The sequence below is a fragment of the Pleurodeles waltl genome, chromosome 4_2 (genome assembly GCF_031143425.1).
Source record: "Pleurodeles waltl isolate 20211129_DDA chromosome 4_2, aPleWal1.hap1.20221129, whole genome shotgun sequence".
Taxonomy (NCBI): Eukaryota; Metazoa; Chordata; class Amphibia; order Caudata; family Salamandridae; genus Pleurodeles; species Pleurodeles waltl.
Window position 1 is genome coordinate 864433735 of NC_090443.1, and position 19674 is coordinate 864453408.

Consider the following 19674-nt stretch of genomic DNA (forward strand, 5'->3'; position numbering starts at 1 on the left):
GTCATCCTTTTGTGAATGGGTCTGAGCTGCATATACATTGTAATGAAAAACAGACAAGGAATAAACTATGACAGGTTCTAAAGAGCAGCCCAAGGGGCAGCTACAAGGAGTAGGAACGAACAGTGGCATTATGCTATGTAGAGAATCACCACCTCGTGCTGCACACTGTCTGTCTTAGCAGCGGTCACCATGCATTCTGCACACAGTCCCCACGTACTTCACAGGTAAACCGGTACACACACACAATCATATCCATTTCATGACCCTGTTGTTTAAAAATCTGTAGGACACAGAATTGCCAATTATAATGTAAGACAAGGCGTGCTCAGATCTGGAGTTTTAATCAGCATGGGGCAGCTTCACAGAACCTAGATAAGCATGATTCCTTACATCTCAATGGGAACAACATAGACACAGAGAGAAGAAGAGGGAAACCACAGATCCCTTGCTAATGAAGAGCAGAGAAAAATCAAAAAAAATAAAGAACGTGGTCCAAAGTGTGGGAGGACATATACTTACCCAGAACACAGAGAAAAAGCTAGTGTGGGAGAACTGGTAAGCAGCATGGACAAGAAACCAGTGGTGTGCATAAAAGAAGCTCCCACAAAAATGTACTCTATGCTATGCACGAGGTACTTGGGTATCTTGTCTGCAACTCATGAGTAGAGTAAATAGGCTTGTTAAATCCGTGTTAAAGTATATACCAAATTCAGTGACCCTAGGTCAGCTAAAGAAACTCAAGGTTGTACACTTGCTGTTAAAATTTGAGTTCTATCCTTCCTCAGTGCTTAATTTGAGCTGGTGATTGCTGGTGCTTGGCGCCAGCACTTATCTGTCAATACCAGCACTTATGACAGTCTTTCACATGGTGGTGCTGTTTGTCTACTTTGGAGATAACTATAACAAGAGTTTTTGTTAATTCAGTATAAACAAAAAGTAACTAATATGTGCAGTCCAAGCCACTCTTATCGCTGTGGGTGCCTGGAATAGTCTGAATTGTCACACTTGTAGCAGTGTGATCACGGGGGCAATGGGTGGTGGAAGCTGCAGGGGCCTCCTAATGAGGGCCCTGGCGCGTATTGTTTTACTACTTAATCACTGTCCTTCCTCCATTAAGTTTGACAAATCTCAAATTTGCCTGCGGTTGGCATTTCCTGGTCATGTCTAAGCTTTTAGGAACTTGACAGCTTTCTTGGAACTTCATAATGCCATTGAATGCAGGATGGATTAGCCTTTTACAATAGTTTATAGAAAGGATAACTGTATATTGCATGCCAGCTCTACCAGTCTAGGAAAAGAGGAAGGTTCAAATGAAAGTAAATATTTCCCTCAATGTGATGTTATTTTATAAATATTAATTGTCTGCATCTTGCCTCTCCTTAGCTTTGGCCTGGTGTTATGTAGGGATGATGCTCGAAAGAAAAGACTCTTTCTTAACGACTCCGATGGGTATTCATGACTGCGGCTATTCAGGAACAGATCCTTTGGATTGCTTTGGCAAAGTACATTTGTTTTCCTTTTCTTCATTTATTTTCTGTAATGTGAACTTACAGTCATTCATTTGTTTAAAGGGTTGAGATTTAGAATTTAATTGTTGCCTATAGCTGTGGTTAAAAAAAAAAAACATAATGGGGTGTTGGCTGCCTGCAGGATGTTGGCTGTCCGCGGGATGTTGGCTGTCCTCAGGTTGGCTGCAGGGCCCTGCCACAGGCCATGCCCTGGGCCAACGTCCCGTCACACATGCCCAAAAACCACCTGCTGCAGAGGCTTGACTTTATGTACGGTGACAAAATATTAATTTACGTGAAAAAATCCTTGATATTCACTGGAAATTTCAGTGACAACATAATGTTTTGAACTAAAAAAAAAAAACACTGAAATTAACCAGTTATATCGAGTAACTATAACTCGTGCCCTCGCCATTCACAGCTAATTCTCCTACATATTACATCACTCATGATATCTTTTTACAACATCATTGATAATATCACTGCAACATCTGAAATGAAATTATTGATTGCAAGACTGTGAACGGAGGGAATGTGAGTTATAGTTACTAGAGATAGCTACAACTGCTACAACTGGTGAATGTGATTTTTTTATTTAAAACGTTACATTGTCACTGAAATGTTCACCGTTGTTTCTGTATGTGAATATACACATATATATGTCACGAACAATGTATAGGCCCAGTTAAAGGCGTAATGCTGAAACATGTCAGCCATTAATGGTTTTTATGTTTGTTGTGCTAAGAAATAAAAATTGCTTCTGAAAGCCTATTTGGAGCCGTTGGAAGTATTTATGGTGGTGCCGCTGGTCGCCAGTTGGGAAGTAGACGGAGTGTTGAGACATATATATGTATATGTATATATATGGGGGTGTTGTAGTTACCTTAGGGTAAGTTATAGTTAATTCCCTTTAGTAACTAGAACGTCCCTGTAAATTTTGTTTTGTCTCTGAATTTCTACAGTTTTTAATGCTATTACCCAACTATAATGCCCCTATAACGTTTGTTTTTTTAGTGATATATATATATATATATATATATATATATATATATATATATATATATATATATATATATTTGTCTCTAAAATCCATGGGTGGAAGCATGGGAAGACCCACACTCCACCCATGAAACACCTTCCTGGGGCAGAGTAACGCAAGGCAGCAACTTCCACTGCCTTGGGCTACTCCAGATTTACAAAGCACTGCAAGGAAATGTATGTATATATTGTGCAACATCTAAACCCACTTGGTCAAATCACTGACGATTAGATTACAACTTTAGAGCAGCAGAGCGCTAGAGCACTAGTACATCACTAAGAAAGGCCTCGTGTCCTGCAGCATCAGCTCTATAGGGTGAAGTTCACATACTCATTAGTATCCCAATGAATGTGCCAGGGAAACCTTGGTAAATCATAGATTTCATGGCATACTGATGGCGCAGTGTACATATCCCACACACGAACACCCCTCTGAAGGACACCCAGTGAAAATCTGCCATACAGATATTTGTCACATATTTCCTTGTGGAGAAACTACTTTTTCTACTTTTCCATTAAGTGTGAGTGTGCGCCTGTTCCTTTTAAACCCTGGAGTGGGGGGAAAAAAACTGCAAACCATGTCTGAGTACTCAAATATTTAGGAGTTTATGGGTGACAACATTTTGATAAGTGATCACGAAGAATAGGCCTGTCCCTTTGCCGGTCAGATGTTTACTCCTGCGGACAATCTTATCAGCTAATGGATTGCCCACTGGAGTCAATGATATTTTCTGTGGGCAGAAATGCCCATTTACCCTGATTCTAACAATTGGGATTAGGGATTTCAGTCTGTAAACGAAATTCCACTTATCTTTAAAAAAAAATAAAAGCACACGATGCCCTGCGTGCCTACCTTTCTTAGTGGAGAGGGATAAGGACGATGATGCGCCCATAAGAATGAAATGACCAGGAGAGATGAAAAAACTAGAATGAGGTTTTGCATTAAAAAGAGCTCATAGCAAGAGTTTTAATTTAATATCTATTAACTAGTTGCGTCGATGTGTTCTAATCATATATTAAACTAATTGAAACCATAACGTAACATACCAGATCAGATTAACAACACTCTCAAATAGGAAAAAAGTTGAGTTTCATCCAGTTTCGTTTGTTCTGTCACAAACGAACATTGAGTAAAGTGTTTTGTGTTCTTTCTTTGCTTCCTCCTGGGGTACAGGCCATCGAAGTTGCAAAGGATGATCCGCTCATACTGAACCGGCTCGCAAAAATCTTCCATTTTCTTGGCAAGCAAGAAATGGCGATTGGAATCTGTAACATGGCGCTCGACATTTTACAAGATCCAGAAGTAAACTGGCAGGCCTACCTCACCCGCGCACAGGTAAACAAGGCTCTTTCTAAACAGCTTGTTGTATGTCCCGGGTTTCTATTTCACTCTATGTTGTGCTATTGTAGTTCTCATCAGGCCTACCTCACCCGTGCACAGGTAAACAAGGCTCTTTCTAAACAGCTTGTTGTATGTCCCGGGTTTCTATTTCACTCTATGTTGTGCTATTGTAGTTCTCATCCAATTTTATCTGCATAAAATATGAATTGATTGTATAGATTTTCGTAACACCTGCAGTTAGCAGTTTTCTTTTCTTTTACAGCACACTACAGATACATCAGGTATCATAGGTTGCTAGGCTGTCCTACGTCCAATCATCGCATTGGCGTATTCTATACATTTTTAAATACATGTACTATATCACATCATGTCATTGAATCGGTTTATTTCTAAACACAATGTTTGCAGTTTTGGCAAATTCCTCGCTATTTTCCTTAGTTTGTGTGATTTGTCCTTATCAATTGAACTTTCCATAATTTTTCATTTTCTATTTCTTCTCTCACTCTTTGTATTTGATGTTGTTTAATGCCTCCACCTGGTTCTTCAGGGCGAGATACCTTCAAACAAATCATAGAATACAGACTCCCTCTCAAATGAAAGGCTGTGTGTCAAACACATGCCTTTATTAGCAAGAGGAATGAAACAAAGTGAGACCAGCCAAGTTATTTTGCTGGCTAAACGGAAAACCAATATATTTACACAAATGGGACGGACAAGAGCCATCACAGCTAGATTTCTACAACAAGCAACTCTCGTGTTGGGAGCCAGACACTTCCCTTATGTTAGTGACTGTGTTTTTCTATGTACTTAATCTTATCTGGGAACGGATATCTCTACCGTCCCAACTGTAAGGAGGACGATCACAAAATACAGCAGCTCAGCGGTGACAAGTCCTGTGAGGGATGAACTCTCCTGAGTCCCTGTTGGAATCAGTACAGCTAACTGTAATAACTCTATCTGGGCAAGTTTGGCTTTATGCTTGCTGGATTCATCCTGACCAGGCCAAAGCCCCTGAGATCTGTAGAATGCCTAGAGGGGTTCCAACTGCGCCCTGTCTCACACACCCAGGTTAGTGGCCTAAGAACTGTACCTGCTGTGCATTTTCACGTACTACTTCACTGGAGACCAGTGCATCTTGTTTCGTCACTGTACAGAGTTGCAGAAATGGTCAAGGGATTGAGGACAATGTGGGGAATCTGCCCATTGGTACCTTCAATAAGTCTAGACTGATTACACAGCTCTTGGATCGCCAAGGGCCTAGGAAATTCCAGGATGTGGCACTCCAGAGATTCGTGACTTGAGCTACTCTTCTGCCAGATCAATCATATTTCAAGCTCATCACAGCCAGGCTTCTCCAGGCACCCATTCGTTCAGACTCATGCTGATACTGTCAGACATACCAGGCTCTGACCTTGCGTACCAGAGCTCCTCCTTGACACTCAGTAAGGCAACAATATCTCTCCTTCCTCTTGCTCACTCTCTCTGGCATCCTCTGAAGGGCTTGTAAGTGCATGTATAACATGAAACCAAGGGCCAGATTTCTTAAACTTTCATGCAATGCTACACAGCAAGACAGCTTGCTGCGCTGCGTGAAAGGGAGAGGGCAGGACTGTGCCATATTTAACATTATAATGTGCATTCCCGTCCTTTCCTTGCGCTGGCGCACAATGTACTGCCTTGCGCCAACTCAGGCACCCTTGCACATGGTGCAAGGGTGTCTGTGTTGCAGGCAGGATTTTTTTTGTGCAGGAAGGGCACCTTCCTGCACAAAAACAGTCCTCTGAGGCTTGTTACTTTTTCTGTGTGTGATTGAGGATGCAGCACAAGTAGAAAGAGGAACATACAAGGAGAAATAAATCACTGTTGCGCCTCACCAGGTGAGGCGTAGCATTTTGAAGCCTTCCTAGGTCTATCACTAATGGTAAATCTGAGAATGTGCCAAAGTCCATGGGTGAATGCATAGGAAGACCCACCGTCCACCCATGAACACTCAGCCCATGAAAAACCTTCCTGGGGCAGAGTAGCACAAGGCACCAACTTGCACTATCTTGCGCTGCTCCAGATTTACCAAGCACTGAAAAACCACGCAGGTGGCCTTGTGTCGCTTGGTAAATCTGACTTTAGTTTTGTGTTACCCATGCATTACCTTGCTTGACACAAGGGCAAATCAACACTATGATAAATCTGGCCCCATGTCTCTAGTAACACTACGCAACTGTCTGGTAGGAAACGATCCCTACGTATTAATTCATGGATGAAGAATCAGAAAGGTTGTGTATAGTTCAGATAGATCCATAGATAAGCGAAAAATTGAATACACTGACATTCATTGCAAGGACAAAAAATCAGGACTTCTAGGCCAGTCCGTCCTCTCTCCTATCTGTATTTGGCACGCACTGAACACACAGTCTTCAGTGTTACCATTGCGTACTTGTTTTTTTTGTCCCATGCCTGCTCAATGCTTTTTGTCTTTATTTACTGTTCCGTCATCACACCCAAAACTACGGAAGATCATCAACAGCTCCTTCGAGTCCGCCACCTTCCCGGAGAGTTGAAAACACGCCAAGATCAACACCCTCCTCAAAAAACCCAAGGCAGACCCAAAAGACCTCAAGAACTTCCAGCCTATCTCCCTGCTCTCCTTCCTGGCAAAAGTCATCGAGAATGCTGTCAATAGACAACTAACCCACTTCCTCGAGGAGAACCACACCCTGGACCCTTCCCAATCTGCATTCCGCAGCAACCACAGCACCGAAACCACCCTCATCGCTGCCACCGACGACATCAGAACCATACTGGACAGCGGCGAAACCGTGGCCCTCATCCTCCTGGACATCTCGGCCGCGTTCAACACCGTCTGCCACCACACCCTACGCTCATGCCTCAGCAGTGCTGGAATCCGTGACAGAGTTTTGGACTGGGTCACCACCTTTCTCACCAGCAGAACCCAGAGAGTCTGCCTCCCCCCATTCCGCTCGGAGGCCACCAAAACCATCTGCAGTGTACCCCAGGGTTCATCCCTCAGCCCAACCCTCTTCAACATCTACATGGCCCCGCTCGCTAACATCGCTCGATCCCACAACCTCAACATCATCTCATACGCCGACAACACCCAGCTGATTCTCTCCCTCACCAAGGACTCCGCCAAGATCTACCTCCATGAAGGAATGAAGAGCAGTTGCCTCAAACTCAATTCCGACAAGACAGAAGTCCTCATCTTCGGCTCCACCCCCTGACTCCTGGTGGCCTGCCACTCTCGGAACCCCTCCGACTCCCACCGACCACGCACGCAACCTAGGATTTATCTAGGACCCCCTCACTATCCATGACCCAGCAAGTCAACGCCATCTCCTCCTCCTGTTTCAACACCCTCTGCGTGCTCTGAAAGATCTACAAATGGATACCCACCTAAACCAGAAAAACAGTCACCCAAGCCCTCGTAAGCAGAAGGCTGGACTACGGCAATGCCCTCTACGCAGGAACCACGGCCAAATTCCAGAAGAGGCTGTAACGCATCCAGAACACCTCTGCATGCCTCAACCTGGACATCCCCGCCGTTGCCAAATCACAGACCACCTGAAAAACCTGCACTTGGTCCCAGCCTACAAGAGAATCACCTTCAAACTCCTCACCCACGCTCACAAAGCACTGCACAACACTGGACCAGAATACCTCAACAGACGACTTTCCTTCTACACCCCGACCCGGCATCCCCGCTCTGCCGACCTCGCAACCGTCCTACACGTCTGCAGAACTACAACCGGCGACTGATCATTCTCGCACCTCGCTGCCAAAATGTAGAACAATCTTCCCACCCACCTGTGCCAGACCAAAGACCTACTTACCTTCAGGAAACTTCTCAAGACCTGGCTGTTTGAGCAATAGCAGTAACTCCCCCCTTTTTTTCCCCCTCCCCTCCTCAGCGCCTTGAGACCCTCACTGGTGAGTAGTGCGCTTTACAAATTCCCGATTGATTGATTGATTGATTTACTGTTTTGACTGTGCCACGTGTGCAGGAATATTGCTTCTTGCGTTCACTGCCCCACAACACGTTCTAATGCTAATTGAAAATTCCTTCACATACACCGGATGGCTCAAATCATTTTAGCAGTGCTCTAGCTAATGCATTCTTATTGAACGTTTTTCCCCTTTGGAGTGCATGTGCTTATCATATACACCCGATATCCATTCTCTAAATTGCCTTATCTATGAGAATCCTCTAGAAGAACTTTTGTATTAAATTGTGCACAATTTGATGGCCTTTTTGGTAGTGCCCTCAAAATATATTATAGGTCGGGATATGTGGCATCCTTTTTCCTGCAGTAAAAAAACATACCTTCTTTCCGGCTGCATATAATCTATGCACCCAAACAACTCTCTTGCTCTCCTCCATTGACTATTGTCATCCTTTATCCTCTACCATGCCATCCAGTGTGATACAAGATTACTATCCTGTTTGATGGCATATATCACCTCCTCTTCGTTTTACTCTCCATTGGCCTTAAAGCCGTCTTCTGGTCCATGCCGTCCATTGTAATAATCTCCCACAATTCCACTGAGTTCGGGCAACACCTTCTTAAGGAATATTACGTAATGCAAGGCCATGTCGAGATGAGGCTCCAGGAATAGGAACCATGGATCCTCTGCTATATGTATCCACCTCAAGAATGACAAAGCTAAGGGACTGTTCTGAAATTTATATGGCTGCATAGGACAATAAGACTAGTATGTACTTTATGGAGAACTCTTATGATGAACTAACGCTTCTATGTAACACATTTGGGTCCGATGCTCAGTAACTCGTCCTTGTTTGTGCACTCTCAAAGACTCATACAGCAAGACCTGCTTTCTGATCCAGACCATGGGCATCCTGATTCTTAGCGCATTTTTAGGAGAGAAGTTTCTCTTCAATTGTGAAATAGTTTCTTACCCCTTCTCTTCACAAGTCTTTAAAACGATAAGTAGAGTTTTTACCTATATTGTTGTTAAATTAGTCTTACAACGTCAAAGACAAGGCTTTCCTGTAGTTTCTCATAAAGATGGCTCCCTTAAAGGCCTCAGATTAATAGAAATTCCTAAACTTGAAAAACCCTAGAGGGAAATGCACGACCATAAACAGAAAAGAATACCAGGTCCCTCTTCAAGGCCGTCATACCCTGCTTTAACCCACTCTTCACCCACTCATGTCCAATGCTCAAGACAAAAAATAGGCATTGGCGTAGCCAATAGGTCCGGCATTGGCCAAGGGCCCTTAGGCTTTATCAATTGTTTATTTTTTTGTAAATCTTTATCTGTTAGAGAATTGAATCCTTACCTTTGAATTCTCCCCAGGCGTCAGACTTGATTCGGAAGATTTTCATGAGCAGTACCCCTGCATGCCAATAGGTGTTATCGATTGGTGCTGTCTCCTTCGTCAGGGCTAGCTATGATGTCGCGGGTCTTTTTCTTTCCGTGCCAGATGAGCGCTGATTCGAAGAGAGCTACCCCTCAGTCAGTTTTTGACAGGCTTTCTTCGACTTTTTGTCGAGTCTTTTCTGAGTTTCACTCTTGGTGTGTCGAGGATATCTTCTAAGAAGACAGAATTCCAACCCTGTGGGTCGTACCACTCCTAGTCCTCGGGGCGATCGGGTAATTCCAGACAAAAGAAATGATCCGAGAAGTCAAAGCGCTCTTTGACTTCTCCTCATCCGTCGGCCGACGAGACTATGGAGCGTCAACCCTCTAGGCCTCATGACCTGCGCCTGGGGTGACTCTGCGCCTCTGCCAGTTTTAGGGAGCCAGAGTGACCCCTGCTCAACTCCGCAAGAGTTTTATGAGGCCATGCGCCTCATTTTGGGGCAGACCTATCCTGTTGGAGCATCTTTGGGTTCAGTACTGGTGGCTCCGGCCCTGGTGCCGAGGGGCTCCCGGGATCCAGTCCTAGGTCCGGACTGGTAACGGTTGTGCCACCTTGACCTTCCCTGAGGCTGATGCTACCAGCACCGTCCGCGCCCACGGGCAGAGCCATCCTCATTGTAATTCACAACTCCGACACAGAGCCTGATAGGCGTCGCACAATGCCAATTCTGGTGCCGGTAATAGCCTCCTGGTTCGGATCCAGAGCCCTTTTCCTATGGGCTACGCTTTGGGGATGAATAGGAGGGGTTGCTGGGCCCTTAGGAATACCAGCCCCGTGAAGAAATGGACTGGCGTGAAGACTTGGAGGCCAGCGGACTGGACACTTCACCAAAAACTGGCATGCTTTCTCTCCCTTCCATGCCTATGGAGGTAGGAGCTTCTTACGCTGTGGTGGTAAGGAGGGCAGCTGAGGTCCTGGACCTTCAACTGCCCTTGGTGGCCATCAAGACTAACTTCTTGACAGAAGTGCTGCAACTGGAACCTTCCTCCTCAGAACCCCTATTAGCATTCCATGATGTCCTCACTGATGTCCTACTGGGTACCTGGTCCAAACCCAGCAAAGGGGCTCCTGTGAACGGGACGATTGCCTTTGCCCCGCAACTGGACACCCAAGTTTCCTGACGCAAAACCCACCCCTGAGAGCTTGGTGGTCCAAGCCTCTACCTCCCATGGCATGTTCCCTTCTGCTCCCCCAGACAAGGAATCCAAAAGGTTGGACTCACTTGGGAAGACGATGTTTTCTTCCGCCAGCCTTGCATTGTGGGCATGAACTCTATGTGCCTTTTGGACCTTTATTCCCACACACTGTGGGATACTATTGCTCAAGTGTTGCCACAGGTCTTGCAGGATGCTGAGGTTGTGCTCTCTCTGGCTGATGCCAGTGGGAGAGTTGTGGCAAAGTTCACAGTATGTTGCGGACTTGACACAACTGACTCACTAGGTAGAGTGTTTTTTTCAACAGTGGCCCTGAGCTACTGGCGGAGGACATGTGGCTTTTCGGGGGATGTCCAGTCTTCTTTGATGGACATGCCCTTTATTGGCCCCTGTCTCTTCGGAGACAAGGTAGACTCGTCACTTGGGCGCTTCAAGGATTCTTAGCTACTGCCAGGTTCTTGGGGCTCGCCACGGCCGCTCATCTCCCTCAATCTGCCTTTTGCCCTTTTTATGGCTATGGAAGGGTTTTCAACTGTGCCCATTCCTGGTCAGCCACCGTGCCATGCATGCTGCCCAGTCTCTGTGTGGCCACCAAACTCGTGGGTCAGGTGGCCAGCGGTCTGGTCAGTCCACCGCCCCCCTCTGCAGCAGCCTCTAAATCTTCCTAGTCTGACTTCCCCCATCATGGCAGCAGGATTTGCCATCACCTGCTCCCCTGGCAAGCCATTATGTCAGACAGGTGGGTTTTGCAGACAGTCCAAAGGTGCTGTTCCCTCCCCTTCAAGACTACCCCTCCGTCCATGCCACCATCCTATGATCGGATGACGGAGGATCATTTGTTCCTTCTCCGCGAGTAAGTTATAGCTCTCTTGGAGCCATAGAGAGGGTGCCTGTGCCAGAAGTAGGCTGTGTTTGCTATTCCTGCTCCTTTCTGGTCCCCAGAAAGTACAAGCGCCTCTGCCCTATCATAGACCTTCGGTCCCTCAATCTTTTCCTCAAAAAAGAGAAGTTCATGATGCTCACATTGGCTCAGGCACTGTCTACCTTGGACCCAGGAGACTGGATGGTATAGTTGGACTTGCAGGATACTTATTTTCACATCCCCGTCCTGCCTGTCCACAGACATTACTTGCATTTTACAGTGGGCCACGAGCACTTTCAGTTCACTGTGCTACCTTTTGGCCTTACCAGTGTCCCTCAGGTATTCTCCAAGGTGATAGCTGTGTTTGCAGCGCTTCTGTGGAGATCAAAGGTTTCCGTCTTCCCATATCTTGATGTCTGGCTGTTGAAGGCAAGCTTGCCCCAGGATGTAATCTCCCACCTCCAGACTACAGTGGACCTCCTGCATTTGCTGGGGTACACTACAAAAGCGCCAAATTCACACCTGACTCCCTCTCACTTACTCCCTTTCATCTGAGCTGTTCTGGACACATTGATGTTTCGGGCCTATTGTCTCGAGCGGCGAGTCCAGAATATTCAGGCTATGATACAGATGTTTCAGCTTCTATCCTGGATTTCGGTGAGAATGACTGTGCGGCTATTGGGCCTCATGGCCTCTTGCAGCCGGCTGGTGACACGTGCCAAATGGCATATGTGGACTCTGCTGTGGGACCTGAAGTTCTAGTGGCGCAGCATCAGGGGAATTTCTCTGACACCGTGTAGCTCACTGAAGGAACTGCGAAAGATCTGCAGTGGTGGTTAATGAACCTTGATTGGATCAGAGGCAGATCCCTCTCCTTTCCCCACCCAGATCTGACAGTAGTGACATGCATCACTCCTGGTATGGGGTGGCCATATGGGGGAGGTGAAGATCAGAGGCATCATGGTTTCCGAAGGAAATGGGACTCCAAATCAACATGCTGAAGCTCTGTGCTGTCAGGCTGGCATTGAAAGAAAGCCCTTCGTCCCTCTATCAAGGGAAAGATGGTGCAGGTGTTCACGGACCACCCACCACTATGTGGTGCTGCAACAAGCAGGGCGAGGCGGGGTCGTGGACCCTTTGTCAAGAGGCTCTGTGTCTCTGGACGTGGCTGGAACAGCAGGGCAAATCCCTGGTGGTTCAACATCTGACGGGTTCTGTGAACACCAGATTGGGATACTCAGTTGAAAATGCCTAGCAGATCACAAATTACGTCTCCATCCGGAGTTGGTGCAAGGTTTCTTTCAGCAGTGGGGAGAGCCTTGATTAGATCTGTTTGACGCCACAGAGAACGCATAATGTCAGCAGTACTGTGCGTTGAAGGTTCCAATGCGGCAAACGCTCGGAGACGAGTGGAGTTCAGGCCTCCTGTATGCCTTTCTGCCCATACCACTTTTTCCAGAGTTTTCAAGAATATCAAAAACAACTGGGCCCAAGTAATCCTGGTGACTCCAGACTGGACGCAGATAGTCTGATATCCCAAGCTGCTGGGCATGTCCATCGATCCTCCGATCAGACTGCCTCTTTGCAAGGATCTTTTGTCACAGCTGCAGGGGTGGATTCTGCACCTGAACCAATCCACTCTGCGATCTTGCAAGGAGATTGAGCAGCGGCCATAAACAGCTTTTTACTTTCCACCCAAAATCTGTAACGTGGTCTTGGCAGCCAGGCGTCCCTCCACCTAAACAGTATATGCCTGTAGTTGGAAGAGATGTGTGATATGGTGCACAGACAAGTCTGCTGACCCCCTTTCTTCCCCTCTCTCTGAGGACCTGTTGGTCATCCTTTTTCTTGCCCAGCACGGCTCTGCTCTGGGCACTCTTAAGGGACATTTGTCTGCTGTTTGAGCGTCTTTGTGGCAGCTTGTCAACCTTCATTGTTTAAGTCTCCTATTGTACATAGGTTCCTCAAAGTTCTCACACTTTCTTTTCCTCCACCAATATTCATTATGTTCCAACGGGAACTGAATTTGGTTCTGACCTTTCTGTTGTGTGCTCCTTTCAAGCCTCTCCACAATTGCCCTCTCAGGCTTCTCACCTTGAAAACAGCTTTCCTTGAGGCAGAAACATTCGCCGCAGAGTGAGTGAGCTGCAAGCATTTTCATCTAAGCGCCCTACGTTTCTATCTTTCCTGACAATGTGGTGCTTCGCAACAGGCCCCTTTTCTGGCAAAAGATGTCATGTCCTTTCATGTAGGCCATCATCACCTTGCCTACTTTTTACACCCCCTACATCCTCCTGCGGAAGAGGAGAGACTCCACCACCTGGACCCAAAAAGATCATTGGCGTTCTACCTTGATTGTACAAAAGAGTTTTTGGTGGGTTACTGCCTCTTTCTAGGGTATGTCGATGCAAAGAAATGATGGGCAGTGCAGAAGTGGATCATCTCTGGATGGGTTGTACTCTGCATTAAGATCTGCTACGGAAAGGCCAAAAAGCAACCCCAAGGGCTTGCACGCTCATTCTACTCAAGCTAAAGCTGCGACCACTGTGTTAGCACGCAGAGTTCCAGTCCTGGACATTTGCCAAGCAGCAACATGGGCATTTCTGCACACTTTTACCAAACACTACTGCCTGGACAGTCAGGTCCGTAGGGATGGACACTTTCCCTGTTTGGTCACGCAGGACCTTCTAGTTTGAACCTGGTTTGCAGACCCACCTCCATGGATGGTACTGTTTGCGTATCTATTCAAGAGTAAGGAATCTGCAGCTAGAATTCTCTATCAGATGGACAAGTTGCTTACCCTCGATAACGCCTTATCTGGTAGAGACAATTGGCCAGATGTAGCAAACTATTTTCCATTCGCGTAATTCCACCATTTGCAAATGCGAAATAGACTGTCACGATGTAAGAAAGACATCGCAGTCCCATTTTAGAGATTCGCAACGTTTAGCAATTCCCTAAAATTGCGACTCCGATTAGGGAATTGCAATTTGCGATTCTCAAAATAGGAAATCGCAAATAGGGAATTCCTATTTGTGATTCCTTATGAACATGTATCAAGCATTTCCTAAATGTGAATTGGGCATTTAGGAAATGCAATTATCACCAACTCTAAGTTGGTGGTAACCATGTGCAATATTTAAAAATACATTTTTAAAAGTGCCATGTAGCTCACACATGCCCCTAGAGCATGTGTGCACTTCACATGTGCACAACTACATTTTGGGGTGCCTCAAAGGGGGCCTTAGGCCCTCAGCGCCCTTAGTTTTGCATTTCCTAATTTGCGATTTCCTAATAAGGAATCACAAATTAGGAAATGCAAAAACATTTGCACCGCCCATAGGAACGAATGGAGTTGTATTTCTTAATAACAATTCCGTAATAGTGATTGCGAGTCTGTGGGAATCGCTGTTAGGGAATCGCTATTTTCTTAGATACCATTTTGCATTTCTAAGATAGCGATTTCTTAAAATTCGCTATTTAAGAAATGCAAAACAGTACTTTGATACTGGCTCTATATCTAGCTGCAGATTCCTTACTGACCCACCAATCCTCCCTGCTCTTTGAACTGATTTCCAAGGACAGGGACTCCCCTTTCAGGGCGTTAGTTTTGACACACCAGTAGTCGGTGTTCTTCATGGCTCTGTGCTCGTGGCATGGAACGTTATCAAAAGAAATTGATATTGGTATGCCTGGGTGGTGCCTAAATAGGACCAGTGATGTCATACGATTGCACGGCCAATCGATGCCACATACCGGTGCGCAGGGGTACTGCTCACGAAAATCTTTCAGATCCAGTCAGACGCCTGGGGAGATTTCAAAGGTAAGGAACCTGCAGATAGATATAGGTGGTCATTATGAACTTGGCGGGAAAACCTGCTGAGTTCAGCGCTGGCGGTCAACAAAAAGACCGCCAGCGCGCAGAACCCCCCGCCGGTCACATAATGGACATTCAGCTGTTCAATGTTTCCACCAGCCGGCCCAGCTGAATGCAGGGCCTGAACATTGACGCCGGCTCCATTGGGAGCCTACGGCAATGTAGCTGTGCGGTGGGTACAGCAGCACCCACCGCGCATTTCACAGCCTGTAAATCGGGCAGTGAAATGCGCAACGGGCTGTGCATGGGCGCTCCTACACTGCCCATGCCAATTGCATGGGCAGTGCAGGGGCCCGAGGCACCCATTCTGCTAGCCTTTCCCTGCCAGGGTTAACCGCCAGGGAAAGGCTGGTGGAACCTGAAACGTTATCCGGCAGCAGCACTGCCCTGTCAGATATGTAACTCCGCCATCGCCAGGCTGCCTGGTGGCAGAAGCCTGGCTGTGGCAGAGTTTAAAAAGTGGCAGTTCTGCCACGTATTTGATATGGCGGTCTGGACCGCCACCGCCGGCATGGCGGCCCAGACCGCCATGTTCGTAATGAAGGCCACAGTCTCTTCCGGGTAAGGTGCTACAGAAGGTAAGTAACTTTTCCTTTACAAATGCAGGAAAAAATGGCTGCTGGTATGTTGTGACACATTCATAGGCACAGAAAGCTGTCTTTGAATGTTTTGTAATAAAGGTTTACAAAAGCATTCAAAGGTAGCAGTCCTTCTCTGCACATATGCACTCAAGGGTGGTCATCTTGATATGGGTTAAAAACAACTGTTACAAACATGGCAACTGGAAGCAGTGCATGCACAGTTCTGGAAAGCAGCCTGGCTCTCTCAAAAGTTAAAGAAATATTAAAACATCTTTAAAGGTTTTTTGTTTGTTTTTAACACACTTTAGGCATTGTCTCTTGCATGAAAAGGGACTACTTTCTCTGTGGGTGACAATGCTGTGCTTGAGCAGAGTCACTCACAGAGAAAGGAACCAGTGGCTGACGTGAGCTGACCCATTTTCCCATGGTGTATGCTTTGGTGGGTGGAAGCAAAATCTGAATGACACTTAAGCAGTCCAATGGATGAAGAAGGCTGGCCGGAAGTCCCCATAAGTAAGTAGATAGAACATTCATATTTTTTTAATAAAATCTAAATGTTTTGATCAGTGCTAGACCCAAGCAACAGATATGACTTAGTTATTAACCCACTCTCAGCAAAATTATATTGCTCAGAAATACACTGTAGTATGTGTGAAATGGCCTTGAGGGGTTACAGGTTGGATAGTTGGTGGTAACATTTCCTTTCAGTGATGGATCAGATCGAGGAAAAATGTCTGAATGATAAAAGAGTGATCAGAGTGGAGCCTCACAACTGGTGCACAATTGCATCAGAATTAGGAGGCCTTTACTGGTGGGTGGCTGTTCTGCCCCGGCAAATAGGTCTTCAGAGGTTAGTGCAGCAGAGAGGTTAAGAAGCAACTTTTATTATTTTGGTGATATGCTACCAAAATGTGTTAACTATGCATGCTTCCATCACTATTTAATTCATCTGCCCAAAAAGCATAAGTAGTTTTATTATGATTAGTTGTTAAAATGTAAACTATATGGTTATTCACTTGCACCACCTACTTGTCTGAGTTTTCACTGGGACCATGGAAGTCAAAGGATGAGGGTCATACAAAGCTGCACTGAACATTTACGGGTAGCTCTGCATATCAGACGGTTGCCCAGAGCATGTCACACCTCAGCCAGGGAAGATGTATTGGTCATTTGAGATCATATCCACTCTTGAAGAGGCTATTCTAGCTATATGAGGCAGTGTATTTCCATAGTGAGATTGCACTGGGCATCTGAGTCTTTCCTGGTGCTAGGGAAGCTTCACTAGGCCTGGGAAGCTATATCTGCATTTTGGAAAGTTAAACTGTGATTTTATAGCTAAACTAAAAGACCATACTCGGCCTTTGAGGCCAAGTACCTATGCATGGCAAGGTTGTACTTGGAATTTGAGACAATCCACAGGCATATGAAGTCTGCGCTGGCCATTTGGGGCCCCATCTTACCTTCACAAAGATGTGGCACACATTTGCCATTAAACCTCCTGATAGATAAGCTGCACTTGCCTTTTGGGGCTATAGCACTCACTGAGTGACCCCAGGGTGAGGTTCAAAATAGCACTTATAAAAATGTTCCCTAATAATGGAGACTAACATTCAGATTTTGGTTGTTACCGCTCCAAAATCTGCACACTCTTGTAATTATCAACTATTCTCCCCTGAAAATTCCAGGAGGTTTGACTGCACCCAGTCATGCCCGGGTGAACTCTGCATAATGAGGGCTTAAATCTGCATAGGGACAGGCTGTGTTGGGCATCTAAGGCGAAAGCTGGATTGCTTCTGTGCATATAGGTGCTGTACTTTCTATTTCTTGCTCAATTGTGCATACTGGACATGTTATTCTGAAACTGTACATGGAGGGACTGCACTCCGAATTTGAGGCTAACCTAGCTAGGGAGTGTGTTGTAGGAATTTTAGGCTATACCTTAGAACAGTGAGGGTGCAATAGGAATATACACTGGAGCAGTTCAGACTAAAGGTGCATTCCTGGGCTGTGCAAGTCACATGCAGTTACACCTGAGCTTATAAGGTATACCTCTGCATTTGTTGTTTTCCTTGGGTATGGGTTGTTTTAGACCTAACAGCCTTGGGGTGGCCTTCCCTCAACTTCAACTTTTTGCCTGCCTCCCTTCACTTTTTGACCTCGTTTTTGCTGAACTCTTTACCACTGCTAACCAGTACTAAAGTGCTTGTGCCCTCTCCCCTAAACCATGGTAACATTGGCTTAACGCCAATTGGCATATTTCATTTACTTATAAGTCCCTAGTAAAGTGTACTACCTGTGGGCCATGGCCGTTAATTAAATACTACTTGTACACCTGCAGCACTAACTGTGCGCCCCACGTAAGTAGCCCTCTAACCATGTCTCAGGCCTGACATTGCAGAGCCTGTGTGTACCGTGTCACACAGCCATGTCGACCTGGCAAGATAAACCTCTTGCCAGGCCCAAAACTTCACTTTTTTTACATATGCCACCCCTAAAGTAGAGCCTACACAACTCAGAGTGCAGGGTGCAATGTATTTAAAATGCATGGCATTCCCATTTAACTTCTAGATGCCCTGGTAGTGAAAACCTCACATATTTGTTTTTCATTGCTGCAAGGCCTATCTCTCCCATAGGATAACATTGGAATTACAATATTACATTTGATGTGCTATTCCCAGTCTGTAAGAGATTCGTTTGTCCGAACACAGATTTGGTGTCTCTGAACTCACAATTTAAAATCACAAGCTATGGTGAAGTCTGATTTTAAATTGCAGTTCTGAAAATTGCACTTTTAGGAAAAAATTGGCATTTTCTTATTGTAGCCATTTGATGGCTACAGCCTGTCTCAAATACACATCTGGGGTGGGGTGACAGCTGGGCTTGTGCATTCCCTCTAGACAGCCACACACACAGGAAGCTTAGGTGTGACTGATAAGGCATCAACATCCTGAAGGGTCATCCTGGACAGGATGGGAGTGAGGGGCTGACACACCTGAAAGGGCAGTGTTCTGCCACACACAAAGAAGCTGCCTGCCCCCACTGTAGTAAGCCTGGAGCCAGGGCAGGAAGGTAAGGTCTCTGCACTTCAAAGACCCCTCTCCCCCACTTCAAAGGCACAACTGGGTATACGTAATGGGCCTCTGACACCACAACCTCAGTACACTTCTGGACCTAGGGATACTCTGCCAAAAAGAAGGACTGCTGTGATGCTACAAGGACTGCCACTGTGCTGAGCTGTGATCTGCTGGACTCCTGCTTTGCTGAGCTGATCTGCTGCCTACTGCCCTCCTGCCTGGGAATGAGAAGGACTGAAACTGCAGCTCTCTGTCCCAGAACCAAAGTGACACCAAGGGTGTACTCGCTTGCCTCCTGTTTTCTGAAGTCTCAGGACAGAAAAGACTGCCAGCACTCCTGCTACAGCTCATGAACCTATCTTCAACCAGCTCCTGACCCCCCAGTAGGTGCCTCTTCAGTCTTGGACCCTTAAAAGTGGTTCTGTAGCTCCTGAAAATCAGCTTTTGGGCTCTTAGGGACCGCATACGGCCCACTCTCGCCAAAACTACACCGCATTACCCAAAGATTCAGCTCAAGCTGCTGCATAGTCGTCTCTTTGCACAGAAAGTATCACCAGTCACAACTGCGAGGCTCCAGCCCGCCTGTCCGTGATGCCCGGCTGACTTCTCGCACCCTCGGACCACTGCCAATGACTCGCTCCTTACTACTGGCAAACTTCTTCCCCGCGAGCAGGACTCTTGGCTCAATCCTGAGAAGCTAAAACTTCAGTGGACTTACCTGGTACTGTATCTGACCTGCCCTCAACTTTTGGATCTACCCCGGTCTAGCACGACCAGTTATTCCCGGTTGTCGATTTCTGTTTTTAAGCACTATATTGCATTTTAATCTTTAATAATTCG

General features: G+C 46.1%; 1 protein-coding gene across 1 annotated transcript in view; it reads left to right on the forward strand.

Moving 5' to 3' along the window:
* TTC22 (tetratricopeptide repeat domain 22) overlaps positions 1-19674 on the forward strand; it is a 122423-nt gene that overhangs the window by 92985 nt on the left and 9764 nt on the right. The window contains exons 4-5 of the mRNA XM_069232615.1: positions 1384-1502; positions 3721-3882. Of these exons, the coding sequence (XP_069088716.1) occupies positions 1384-1502; positions 3721-3882 (281 nt within the window). The remainder of the gene's footprint in view (positions 1-1383; positions 1503-3720; positions 3883-19674) is intronic.